Genomic DNA, 12,307 nt, shown 5'->3' with positions numbered 1-12,307 from the left:
TGTAACAGTAGCCTTTCTATTGCTCTGCTGTTACTCCTTTTGCATTCATATTCAGTATGATTCAGTGTTTCAGGATAATATATTGTAATTATTAATTTCCACCCAATTAATTTTGCTGCCCAAAAAATGAATTTACTATGGTATTTTAATCTGTATGTTTTGTAATAAACAATCTTTTTAGGGGACACAGTTCTATTGATTATTTGTTGAAGTGAGAATTTTCTGTTGGATATGATTAGTTTTGAGGAGTGGTCTGTTGAAATCCTTTATATAGGTTTTTTGACATTAAAGTTGCATGTGTAATATACTGGAGACTCCGGACCGAAGTATTGGTTAGGAGGCACAGATTTTTTTTCTTTTGTCAAAAATCCAGTGTGGCCATTGTCAATAGCATTCCTGAAATCTGGTGGCAAGTATTTTGGCAAGGATTTTATAGTCTTTATTGCGTAAAGAGATTGGTCAATATGATGAAAATTTCAAAAGGATCTTTTCCTGATTTGGAGAAGACGACATGAGCTATATACATGGCATTTGAGAGAGCAAAGTTGGTGTGACATTGGGTATATAAATAATCAAATCTTGGTTTAATTTCTTAAATGTATTATTTGTATGACATCAGGTCCCAGAGAAATTATTTGATGGCCATCTCTTTTTCATTTGTAGAGATTCATAGGATCAGAAGAGCAGAAGAGGGAAATAACAACTCCTTCAATTGACTCCTATCATGTGATAATATAGGAGCAAAATGTATTCAATAGAATTGGGAAAAGTCCTAGAGGATTTCCTGGGTATCAAAAGCATTTGTTCCATCTGCTATAATTATGCATGGGCTGTTAGTGTGTGACGATATCTCAGCAAGCAACATGGACCATAATTTGTCGTTTTTTTTATCTCCCTTTTTAAAAAGGAGTTCCATTTATTTGTAATATCTCTACTCTCCAGAGTTGTGTAGCAAAATGTTAAATTCCTCCTTGCTTCCTCCCAGGCACTGAACACTCTGTTATATATTATATTGGGATTGGAGATATCTAGGTTGGGGTCTAGGGTGTTATTAAAGTCAACAGTGCAGATGATTTTGAAAGGATGGCATTGGACAAGCTTTTCAGGGATAGTATAGTAAATCAAATATTGCATTTGTGGGGGTATATTGACGCTGACAAAGGCACACATTTATGCTTTATTTTTAAGTATGAAAGTCACTTATATTACCCCTAGATCTGGCAAACTTGCTGTATGTTATAGACTAAAGATCTGCATATAAGTATGGAAATGCCTCTCACATAATTAGAGTATGTGGCAATTACTACTGTATGTTCCCATGGCCTTTTCATGGATAGAATTGTATTGCAAATGAGGTAGAACTCTTGCAAGAAGAGCAAATGAGGTTTGCATGTTTTCAGAAATGTAAACATGAGAGGTATTTTTTCCACTTGGACTTTATTATATACTACATAACAGATTGCTTACTTTGGTCTTTCTCTGTCTTTTAGGTTCTTTGCATTTTTTTATTTACATGCTGAATAACTGGAACCATATATTTTGTTTATTTGCAAAGTAACTATGATAACATTTAAAAGTACACAGCACCTTTAATGAACAATTTAACACACTTATTTTTGCAAAGAAAAAAATTTGAAACATGGCTGAAATGTGGTGTGTGTGTGAATTTTTATGTAGACAAAAAACTTCAAAGCGAAAAAATATGAAGATGTACAGATGTATATCAGTATATAATGTTGAAAGCTGGGTCCACTATAGTTAGAAAAAAAAAAACAGAAAACGTCTGTTGATTTCAGTTTGTGCAGGTATAAAAAATCTGCATCTAAACTGCAGTAAAATTCTCTCTTAAACTCACATCAGTGGGGTTGATTTACTAAAACTGGTGTTTGCAAAACCTGGTACATAGAAACCAGTCAGTTTTCTGTTTTTTTGGTCAAAGCTTAAAGCAGAGTTGCACCCAAAAATGGAACTTCTGCTTTAAGTGCTGGTGACCCCCTTTTTTTTGGGGGGGGGAGCAGGTACCCAGTTTTTACAGGCTCCCAGCTCCCACTTCCTCCCCTGGCGCTGTGGCGCCGGAAGGAAGATCACCTCTCCACCCTCCCTCCCTGCAATCTTCTGGGACACATCACAGGTCCCAGAAGATTGCCGGGCCATTCACAGCACGCAGCATGGCTTGCGCATCCACAGTGCACACCTGACTGTGAATCCACAGCCGGGCGCCCACAGTTGGAATGCCGGCGCTGCAGAGAGGAGGGGGAGAGGAGTGGGGCTACATGCGCCCGCATCGCTGGACCGTGAGAAAGGTGAATGCCTGATTATTAAAAGTCAGCAGCTACACTTTTTGTAGCTGCTGACTTTTAAATGAATGGAACTCTGCTTTAATTGAACAAACTGAAGTTAGAAGCTGATTCGCTACCATGCACAGCTGCACCAGATTTTGAACTCTTGAGTTTTAGTAAATCATCCCCACTGTGTTTCTTAACAACAGCCTCAATTAAGCAATTTACAATTTTTTGTTTCTGCTGACAAGCAGATGACAGGGTTAGGAAGATAAGAGTTTCCCAACCCTGGGAAACTGTAAAATTGTCCCTTGCAGTGGGGCTGTGCTTGCATTGTAAGAGTTAAATGCGTGTTTACGTTTAGGGGACTCTGAAGTAAATCTACTTACCTGATCCTTCGCTCCTCCATGCTGTTACACCAGGGTCCCCCCAGTATCCTCTCCCCCATGTTCCAGCGGTCTAAGTTCCTGATGATGAACAGCCCACTGCTGAAGCATGGGGAGCCGAGTATCAGATAAGTTAAAGTGCTTCTCCTCTCTCCTAGACATAAACGAGACCTTAGCACTTACAGTGTGGGAGCAACCCCGCTGCATGGTATGATTTTAAAGTTTCCTGGAGATGGGTTTTGAAGTGTACACCCTGCAAGTGTAGGTGTAAACCCTAACTTTGAACGTATCTTATTTGCTCCATTTTAACCACTTCAGCCCCGGAATTATTTACCCCCCTTCATGACCAGGCCATTTTTTGCAATACAGCACTGCGTTACTTTAACTGACAATTGCGCAGGGTGTGCATTGCTGTACACAAACTGTCCTTCCCCCCCCCCCCCACAAATAGAGCTTTCTTTTGGTGGTATTTGATCACCTCTGTGGTTTTTATTTTTTGTGCTATAAAAAAAAAGAGCAACAATTTTGAAAAAAAAAAATATTTTTTTTCTACTATAAAACATACCCAATAAATAAATGTAAAAAATCTATTTTTTTCATCAATTTAGGCCAATAGGTATTCTCCTACATATTTTTGGTAAAACAAATCCCAATTAGTGTATATTGATTGGTTTGTGCAAAAGTATCTACAAACTATGGGATAGATTTAGGGACTTTTTTTCTACTAGTATAGGCGTTCCCCTAGTTACAAACATCCGACTTACAAATGACTCCTACTTACAAACAGAGGGAGACAACAGGAAATGTGATGAAATCTACCCCTAGGAAGGAAAATTCACTCCTGTAGGAGTTATTATGGAAAAAAAGTTCCTCCACTGATGCTTTATCACCAAGGCTTGTTTCCACAACAACCCAAAATTTTCAAAATACAATTGTCATTGGGACAGGAAGTGAGGTGAAAACTTCTGAACAGGGGCACAGACAGCAAAAGAAACGTTACAGGGGTGTTAACCCTTCTCTATGCTATCCAAAAAGCTTAAAAATATTTTTTTTTGGCTGGAGCTACACTTAACAAATGTACCTGTGCAAACAGATTCAACTTAAGAATAAACCTACAGACCCTATCCGATTTTTAGTGGGACTGCGTCATTGCAGCAGACAAATTGGGCACTAAGTGACACTTTTTGGGGACCAGGGACACCAATACAGTTATCAGTGCTAAAAAAAAATGCACTGACACTGTATATATGACACTGGCAGGGAAGGGGTTAACATCAGGGGAGATCAAGGGGTTAAATTGTTCCCTCGGTGTGCTTACTAACTGTGTGGTGGATTAACTCACTGCAGGAACAGAGAGATGTGTGTTCCTGATTAGCGGGAAGCACAGATCTCTCTGTTCCTGTCTGACAGAAGGACGGTCTGCTTCGTTTACATCAGCAGACCGCTGTTTTGTCATTCCCCGGAGCTATCGCGAAAGGCCAGCAGCCATTGTGGCTGCCGGGCCCATTGATTGGCTTTCACTGTGTTCAATCATAGTGAGGGTGGGTCGCTGGTGGCGCGCATGCACGCCTCAGACCAGATCGCACGTACAATGTACAGTATATGTGCGGTGGGCTGTCTGGAACTGGTTAAATTGTAAAACTGTTCCACTTCTCCTTCTCGTTAGCTCAGTAACATAGGTCATGGGTCTGTCCTAGGATGACTGCACTGCTTTTTCATATATTTAGTATGGCAGATGAGGATTGTCACCCCCATTGTGTTTCTGGCAAGATGACCAGGTGAAAAAAAAAAAGACTAAAAAAAAAAAAAACCTAATGCAGTCACCAAATCTATAGATTGAGAAGCAGTAATATATTACATTTTTTTTCTTGGGTTTAGATATGATTTAAATATATATTCAAGGAAAAACTTGTACTTGCTTCCAGGGGTAAATGAAGTTAAATATAGGGCTATAAATCTGCAACTATGTGTTTAAAGCATGATTAGTTTGTCCCTTATATCTTGCACTAAGAAATATAATACCTTGTTAATTAATTTTAAAACATTTTAAATCCATTGGATTTCTTTGATGTTCTTCCATCTATCCTTTCACACTCACTATTTCCCACACCCTAAATCTAAAACATTAGTAAAAAAATGTTCACGTTATAATGTTTCTTCTTTTTTTGTTCTGTCTTTCAGCATACGTTCCTGCAGAGGAATTAAAGGCAGCTGAAATTGACGAAGATAATGTAGAAGACGATGGTCTTTCGTTAGATGTCCAAGACAGTGAATATTTATTCAGTGAGGAACCAGACAACAAAGAGACTCAGAGCTATCAAAATTCTCCCGTCAGTAGTGCAACTAATCAAGATGCTGGCTATGGTTCACCCTTTAGTGAAGCAAGTGATCATCTAGCAGATTTTAAAAGTACTTCCTCTAAGGATGGGCAGGACAGGGAAGACAGCCAGAATGTGGACAACACATCTTACCCTCAGGACAGCTTGGCACAAATCAAAGCAGTCTATACAAATTTGCTTTCAGAGTGCAGTTGGCCTCCTCTGGCTTTGGATCTGAAAAAATCTAACTCAAGCTCCAATGCAAGTAAACAGAGTGAAAGCACAGATAGAAAGGCTGACTCTGAATCTCCCACAACCATTACAAGCAGCAGCACTACTACAAGTACTAGTGTTAGTATTAGTACAACTAACAGTACTAGTAGTAACAGTGGTTCTGGGTATGACTGGCACCAGGCAGCCCTGGCAAAGACATTACAGCAAACATCATATGGACTTTTGCCAGAACCCAGCTTGTTTAGCACAGTGCAGCTTTATCGGCAAAACAATAAACTGTACGGGCCTGTGTTTACTGGTGCCAGCAAATTTCGATGCAAAGATTGCAGTGCAGCCTATGACACACTGGTTCAACTGACTGTGCACATGAATGAAACGGGTCATTATCGTGATGACAACAGAGACAGAGAAGCTGAGAGGACAAGACGCTGGTCTAAACCTAGAAAGAGATCACTTATGGAGATGGAGGGCAAGGAAGATGCACAGAAAGTATTGAAATGCATGTACTGTGGACATTCCTTTGAGTCTTTGCAAGATCTAAGTGTTCACATGATTAAAACAAAGCATTACCAAAAAGTGCCTCTAAAAGAGCCAGTACCGGCCATTACAAAATTGGTCCCTACAACGAAAAAACGGGCTCTTCAGGATATCATTTCACCCGATTCCCCTGAACAAGCAGGAATCTCCCCAGGGGCTATTGCAAATGATAATACAAAGGACCCAAAAACTGCCAATCCATACGTGACCCCTAACAACCGATATGGATACCAAAATGGTGCTAGCTACACTTGGCAGTTTGAGGCACGCAAGGCTCAAATTCTAAAGTGTATGGAGTGTGGTAGCTCTCATGATACTTTGCAGCAGCTCACTGCTCATATGATGGTAACTGGACATTTTTTAAAAGTGACCAGTTCAGCCTCAAAGAAAGGTAAACAGCTTGTCATGGATGCAGTGGTGGAAGAAAAGATTCAGTCAATACCTTTGCCACCAACTACACATGCAAGGCTACCAGCATCTTATATAAAGAAACAACCAGACTCACCTGCTGCATCTCCACATCCTGATGACAGGAAGGATATTGAAAAGGAGAAGGCAACAAGTCCAGAGCCAGAGAAAAAGATTAAAGAAGAAAATGAGGACTCTGAAAAAACCGAGCCTGCAACTTCTTACCAGTACCTCAGAGAAGAAGATTTAGATGACAGTCCTAAAGGTGGGCTGGATATTTTAAAATCACTAGAAAATACAGTGTCCTCAGCGATCAGTAAAGCTCAAAATGGAGCACCATCATGGGGAGGATATCCTAGTATCCATGCTGCTTATCAGTTGCCAGGAACTGTAAAAATGCTACAGCCAACTGTACAGACTGTTCAGATGCAGCCTTCTTATGCCAGCAGCGTAAAATCAATGGCATCTGACCACAATGCTTTGATTCACTCTCCAGGAAGTTTAACCCCTCCACCTCACAAAAGCAATGTCTCTGCAATGGAAGAACTAGTTGAGAAGGTGACAGGAAAAATCAATATAAAGAAAGATGAAAAACCAGTAGAGAAAGAAAGGGTAACTCCTGTCAAGCCAGCATCTCCAGTGGCAAAAGAAAACAAAGACATTCTTAAATCAGAGGAAGCCAATTCTAAAGTTATAAGGAAAAATATAGAGGCTGAAAGTCCAAAGACAAAAAAGGAAGTCCAATTAGAGCCCCATACACCAAATGGAACAGATCCTCTTAAAACAAAAGTTACTAATGGATGCAACAGCTTAGGAATTATTACAGACCATTCATCTGAGCCATCATTTATTAATCCACTGAGTGCATTGCAGTCTATAATGAATACACATTTGGGAAAAGTCTCAAAACCCATTAGTCCGTCTTTAGATCCACTGGCAATGTTATATAAAATTAGCAATAGTATGTTGGATAAACCTGTCTACCCCACTACTCCTGTTAAACAAGTAGATTCTAATGATCGGTACTACTATGAGAACAGTGATCAGCCAATTGATTTAACAAAATCTAAAAATAAACCTCTTGTTTCAAGCATGACAGACCCTGTTTCCCCACCTCTTAGAGAAAGCGCACTGATGGATATATCTGATATGGTGAAAAACCTCACGGGACGCTTGACACCCAAGTCATCTACACCATCTACTGTATCTGAAAAGTCAGATGCAGATGGCAGCAGTTTTGAAGAGGCATTGGATGAATTGTCACCGGTGCATAAGAGAAAGGGTAGACAGTCCAACTGGAATCCTCAACATCTCCTTATACTTCAGGCCCAGTTTGCATCAAGCTTAAGGGAAACACCCGAAGGCAAATATATTATGTCAGACTTGGGTCCTCAAGAACGGGTACATATCTCTAAATTCACAGGTCTTTCAATGACAACAATTAGCCACTGGCTGGCCAATGTAAAATATCAGTTGAGGAGGACAGGGGGTACAAAATTTTTAAAGAATTTGGACACGGGACATCCTGTTTTCTTTTGCAATGATTGTGCCTCTCAGTTCCGGACTGCTTCAACATACATAAGTCATTTAGAAACACATTTAGGCTTTGGCTTAAAGGATCTTTCAAAGCTTTCTATCAGTCAGATTCAAGAACAACAGAATGTTTCAAAAGTTATCACCAATAAGGCTTTAAGCTCAATAGGTCTTATTGACGAGGACTCGGGTTCCACATTCCAGTGTAAGCTTTGCAACAGGACTTTTGCAAGCAAGCACGCAGTTAAACTGCACCTTAGTAAAACACATGGAAAGTCCCCAGAGGACCATGTGATATATGTAACTGAAATGGAAAAACAGTAACATCAAGTCATGCAGCCAGGTATGCAAGTGACCACAAGAACATTGCACTAAACATATTCATAATACTGCACTAGGCCTGACCTGAGCCTCTGAAATCAGTCTTATTTTTTGTTGCTGAACTGCCTATCTGGAATTTTTTTTTCTTACACATATTTTATATTTATATTTATATTCTCTTTGTCTGATTTGTGCATGTTTCTTTTTTGTGAGTCAATGTCTGACCTTTAATTTTCAACATCTGTTCTTGATGTTAAGCTATCTTTTGTAGAATGTAGTGGGAGACACCATTGAGAGACATTAATTTAACCACAAAGCAACACAAAAAGAACAATGACAAAAAAAAAACAAACATCCTAAATTAACACGTTGCCATGACAATAAAGGTTGGAAAATCTAGTGGCGTCAAGTTAACCCTTTGAGCACTGCCATAGCATTTCTGTGCCTTTTCATATTAAATAAAAACATATTTAACGAAAGTCTATACAATTCAAACATTTAAAAATTAAAATATATTAGTTTAAAAATAATACAGAACGTAAAACAAATTATGCATGCAGCCCTGGGATGAAGGAGGAACGCTATATAGTACTCTTAGGGTTACAATGCCACATATGTAAAAAAATAAAATAGTAAATAATAGTACAAATGGAAGAACAAAATAGAATATATATCATATATACTGCACCATTAAGTGAGAGATATCAGAATGGGAAAAGATGATGTTTCACTTGGGCAAATTTCTGTATGCAAATATGTTATTTACATGTGTAGAAACTATTTCTTGTTTTACAAGATGAATATTACAGTTTATAATTATTTGCAAATGTAAGCTTTGGTACAAGCTTACAGTATGTGTTCTTACAGCAGTGCTGCATTTTGATCTCTTTTGCTACCAGCAGGTTAACCATTATAAGCATCAGAGGTATCTTAACCACTTGAGCAGTCAGGCATCCAAGGGTTCAAATTTGTACATCACAGGTCCTTCTCCTGGACAAAATAATAGAACAGCCTGGGACAAATATTGGATTCTGTTTCCTGTAAATATAAGATAATAATTTAAGAGTACATGTTACAATATACCATTTGAAACAGTTCTGCTTTCTTTGTACCTTCTGGCTGTATGCTTTCACTTTGAACTTTTATATTGTCATTTTATATTCAATTCCTATGTATATAAAATGTAAAAAAAAATCACATTTTTGAATAAAATTAAGTTCCTGCAGATTGACTTAAACTGAGAAATTTTACTGTCGCCTGCATCTTTTCAGATGCACGTACAAAAGAAACTGACAAAAAAATTGAAATAAATACAAAATAAAGTAATGCACTATGAATTATACATTTTGATGTTCTATCATTAATATTGTACAGTACATTTCGGTTCACACAATTAAATCCACTGTTTTCTCAAGTGTGAAATAAACCCACATGCAGTTCTTGATTTACATACATTGTCATGTCGTCATTATTGTGCCGTTAAGGTGTTATTCTAGCAGTAAAAGGTATTGCTTATGCAATCAACCAAGATAATTCTATTCAAAATCATCTATTCAGTATCTGTATCCTGACATATTTCATTCAGGCTATTTCCATTAACATGTTACAAACAAGTCACAATAGTTTCAAAAAGGACACATACAGAATTATTGCTGCCTTTACAATTAATGAAGAGCATTTTACTCAAATGGTAAGTTCCTGGGTGGATATGGGAAAGTGTGTGTGTGTGTGTGTGTGTGTGTGGGGGGGGGGGGGGGGGGTAGTGGATTATAGCTAACACAAAGAATTCTGAGCTCTAAAACGGCATTTGTTTCTTTACCTTCTCAGGTGGAAGGTATTGAAAACATGCAGGTGTGTTATATGTGCTGCTTTTTCTAGATGGACTCCAGCATCTTTTTTTGTGGTTAAATTAAGGCTTTATGCACACAGGATGGTTGGTTTAACTGCCACTTTTAGGGTCGTTTTTTTTTTTCTTTGAAATGCCCCTCCATGTTAGCCTATGTGACCATGCGCACATAGACTTTTAGCAGCGTTTAGTGGCATGAGCTTTGAGAGGCAGGAAAAAAACCCACTACCAGTGCGTCCAGGAGCAGCAGTGTTTTGTCTGAAAAAAACGCTTGATGCTTGTAAATGCGTGTTAACGCTACTTGCGTTTAGTGCTTGAGCATTAATTCATTTCAGTAGCCAGAATTAATTATTATTCTGGCCAATTAAATGAATTAATGCCCAATTGCTTCATGCCTATAAATGGGCCTAAAGGCCTGTAACACTTTTACAAGCATCAGGCTTTTTTTCTGCCAAAACGCTGCTGTCAGGAGTAAAGGCTTCTAGGAGAGATTTCAAAACGTCCTTGTGCATCAGACCTTAAAGCTTCCCTCCAGGAAGACTAAGTAAGCAGATGAAATACAGATATTTTTTACCTGCCAAAATATTTACCCACCTCTGTACTGTCTTGTCTAGAAGGGCAGGAGACCTGATTTTTCTCTGCTTTAGTAACACTTATGCCCTGTACACACAATCGGACATTGATTGTACATTCCAACAACAAAATCCATGGATTTTTTCCGACGGATGTTGGCTCAAACTTGTTTTGCATACACACAGTCGCACAAAGTTGTCGGAAAATCCGATCGTTCTGAACGCGGTGACGTAAAACACGTATGTCGGGACTATAAAAGGGGCAGTAGCAAATAGCTTTCATCTCTTAATTTATTCTGAGCATGCGTGGCACTTTGTGCGTCGGAATTGTCCACACACGGTTGGAATTCACGCAAATGGATTTTGTTGTCGGAAAATTTCATAGCCTGCTCTCAAACTTTGTGTGTCAGAAATTCCGATGGAAAAAGTCCAATGGAGCCCACACACAGTCGGAATTTCCGACAACAAGCTCCGATCGCACATATTCCATCGGAAAGTCTGACCATGTGTACAGGGCATTACAGGTCTCTTCTCTACCAGCCTGTGACTGAACAGTGAAAGGAGAAGCAGTAGAACATGCACCTATCTCTATAAAACTATAATCTCTATTTCTAATAGCTTTCTCATTGCATGTCAACACAACTGATTGTTTTCTTGTGTTGTTTCTTTTTTCCCTAGTCTGAACTCTGCTGATACCAAGTTGAATTCAGGGACATACACTACTTACATAAAAAAAAAAAATGAGAATATATGAATAAATTCAGAGCTGCATTAATTTGGTTATTTATATCTGCCTGGAGTTCAGCTATAATTTGGCACAACTTAATCCACAGTAAGGGTCCAAACCCCCTTGTTAGACAACACGGATCATTTCCATGTCTAAAGAAGCATTACAGAGTAGAAGCCTATGCTTTTGTTGCTTGGCTTCCAGGAATAAGATACCCAGGGTCAGCAGTCAATATAATCATAGAGGTAATGGTGTGTGTGTGTGTGTGGGGGGGGGGGGGGGGGGACAAAAGTAACCAAAATGATGTAATAACATAAAATATTAAAGTATAGCTAAAGGCAAGAGAAAACTTTCTTTATACAGTTTTAAATATTGTGGAGATGTATTAGAACATGTGTCTGTGTTTTTTTTTTTTTTACTGTCTGTGTTGCCATTAAGAAAATTCACCCTCCCTATTTATCCTGGTGACCGTTCTAACCAAAATGAAACTGAATGTAAATCCCACATTTCGGATTTAATCAGAACAGGAAAAAAATGGTAAATCTTCCAAAGGATTTTCTATAACTTCCTGTTGTCACTATTGGGGGGGATTTACTAAAACTGGAGAGTGCAAAATCTGGTGCAGCTCTACATAGAAACCAGTCGGCTTCCAGGTGGTTTTTTTTTGGTCAAAGTTTAATTGAATAAACTGAAGTTAGAAGCTGATTGGCTACCATGACAAAAAATCTACTTCAGTGAAAATGGCGCTGTTCAAATAATTAATTATATGTGAATCCACTACACTACTTGAATATTACCAACTCTCCATATAAAGTGAATAGTGCTTCAAATAAATATGTATAAAACAGAAATTAAAGGAAAAAAAAAAAAAAAATATATATATATATATATATATATATATATATATATGTAGAGAAAAAATAGATAACTGAAAAATATGAATCTATATATATGACGGTTATAATACAGCACATCACAAATGATAAAGTTTTGCATGCTTAATAATGCGTGACTCCGTTACTGAGAAATTATGTATCAGCATGTGAGCTGGAATAAACATATTTAAAAAATCAATAATTCCAAAACACATTTCCTGCTTCTAAACAAACAAAATCAAAAAATAAATAAATAATAAAGTGACAGATG

General features: G+C 38.2%; 1 protein-coding gene across 2 annotated transcripts in view; it reads left to right on the top strand.

Moving 5' to 3' along the window:
* The window catches only part of TSHZ1 (teashirt zinc finger homeobox 1), a 161,668-nt gene extending 152,204 nt beyond the window's left edge, over positions 1-9,464 (top strand). For both annotated transcript variants that reach the window (XM_073631241.1, XM_073631242.1), the window contains exon 3: positions 4,847-9,464. In XM_073631241.1, coding sequence (XP_073487342.1) covers positions 4,847-8,019 — 3,173 coding nt within the window. In that variant the 3' untranslated portion in view covers positions 8,020-9,464. The remainder of the gene's footprint in view (positions 1-4,846) is intronic.
* Positions 9,465-12,307: the final 2,843 nt, after the last annotated feature.

Source organism: Aquarana catesbeiana, linkage group LG05, assembly GCF_042186555.1.
Source record: "Aquarana catesbeiana isolate 2022-GZ linkage group LG05, ASM4218655v1, whole genome shotgun sequence".
Classification (NCBI taxonomy): Eukaryota; Metazoa; Chordata; class Amphibia; order Anura; family Ranidae; genus Aquarana; species Aquarana catesbeiana.
This window is presented reverse-complemented; position numbering and strand designations above follow the sequence as displayed.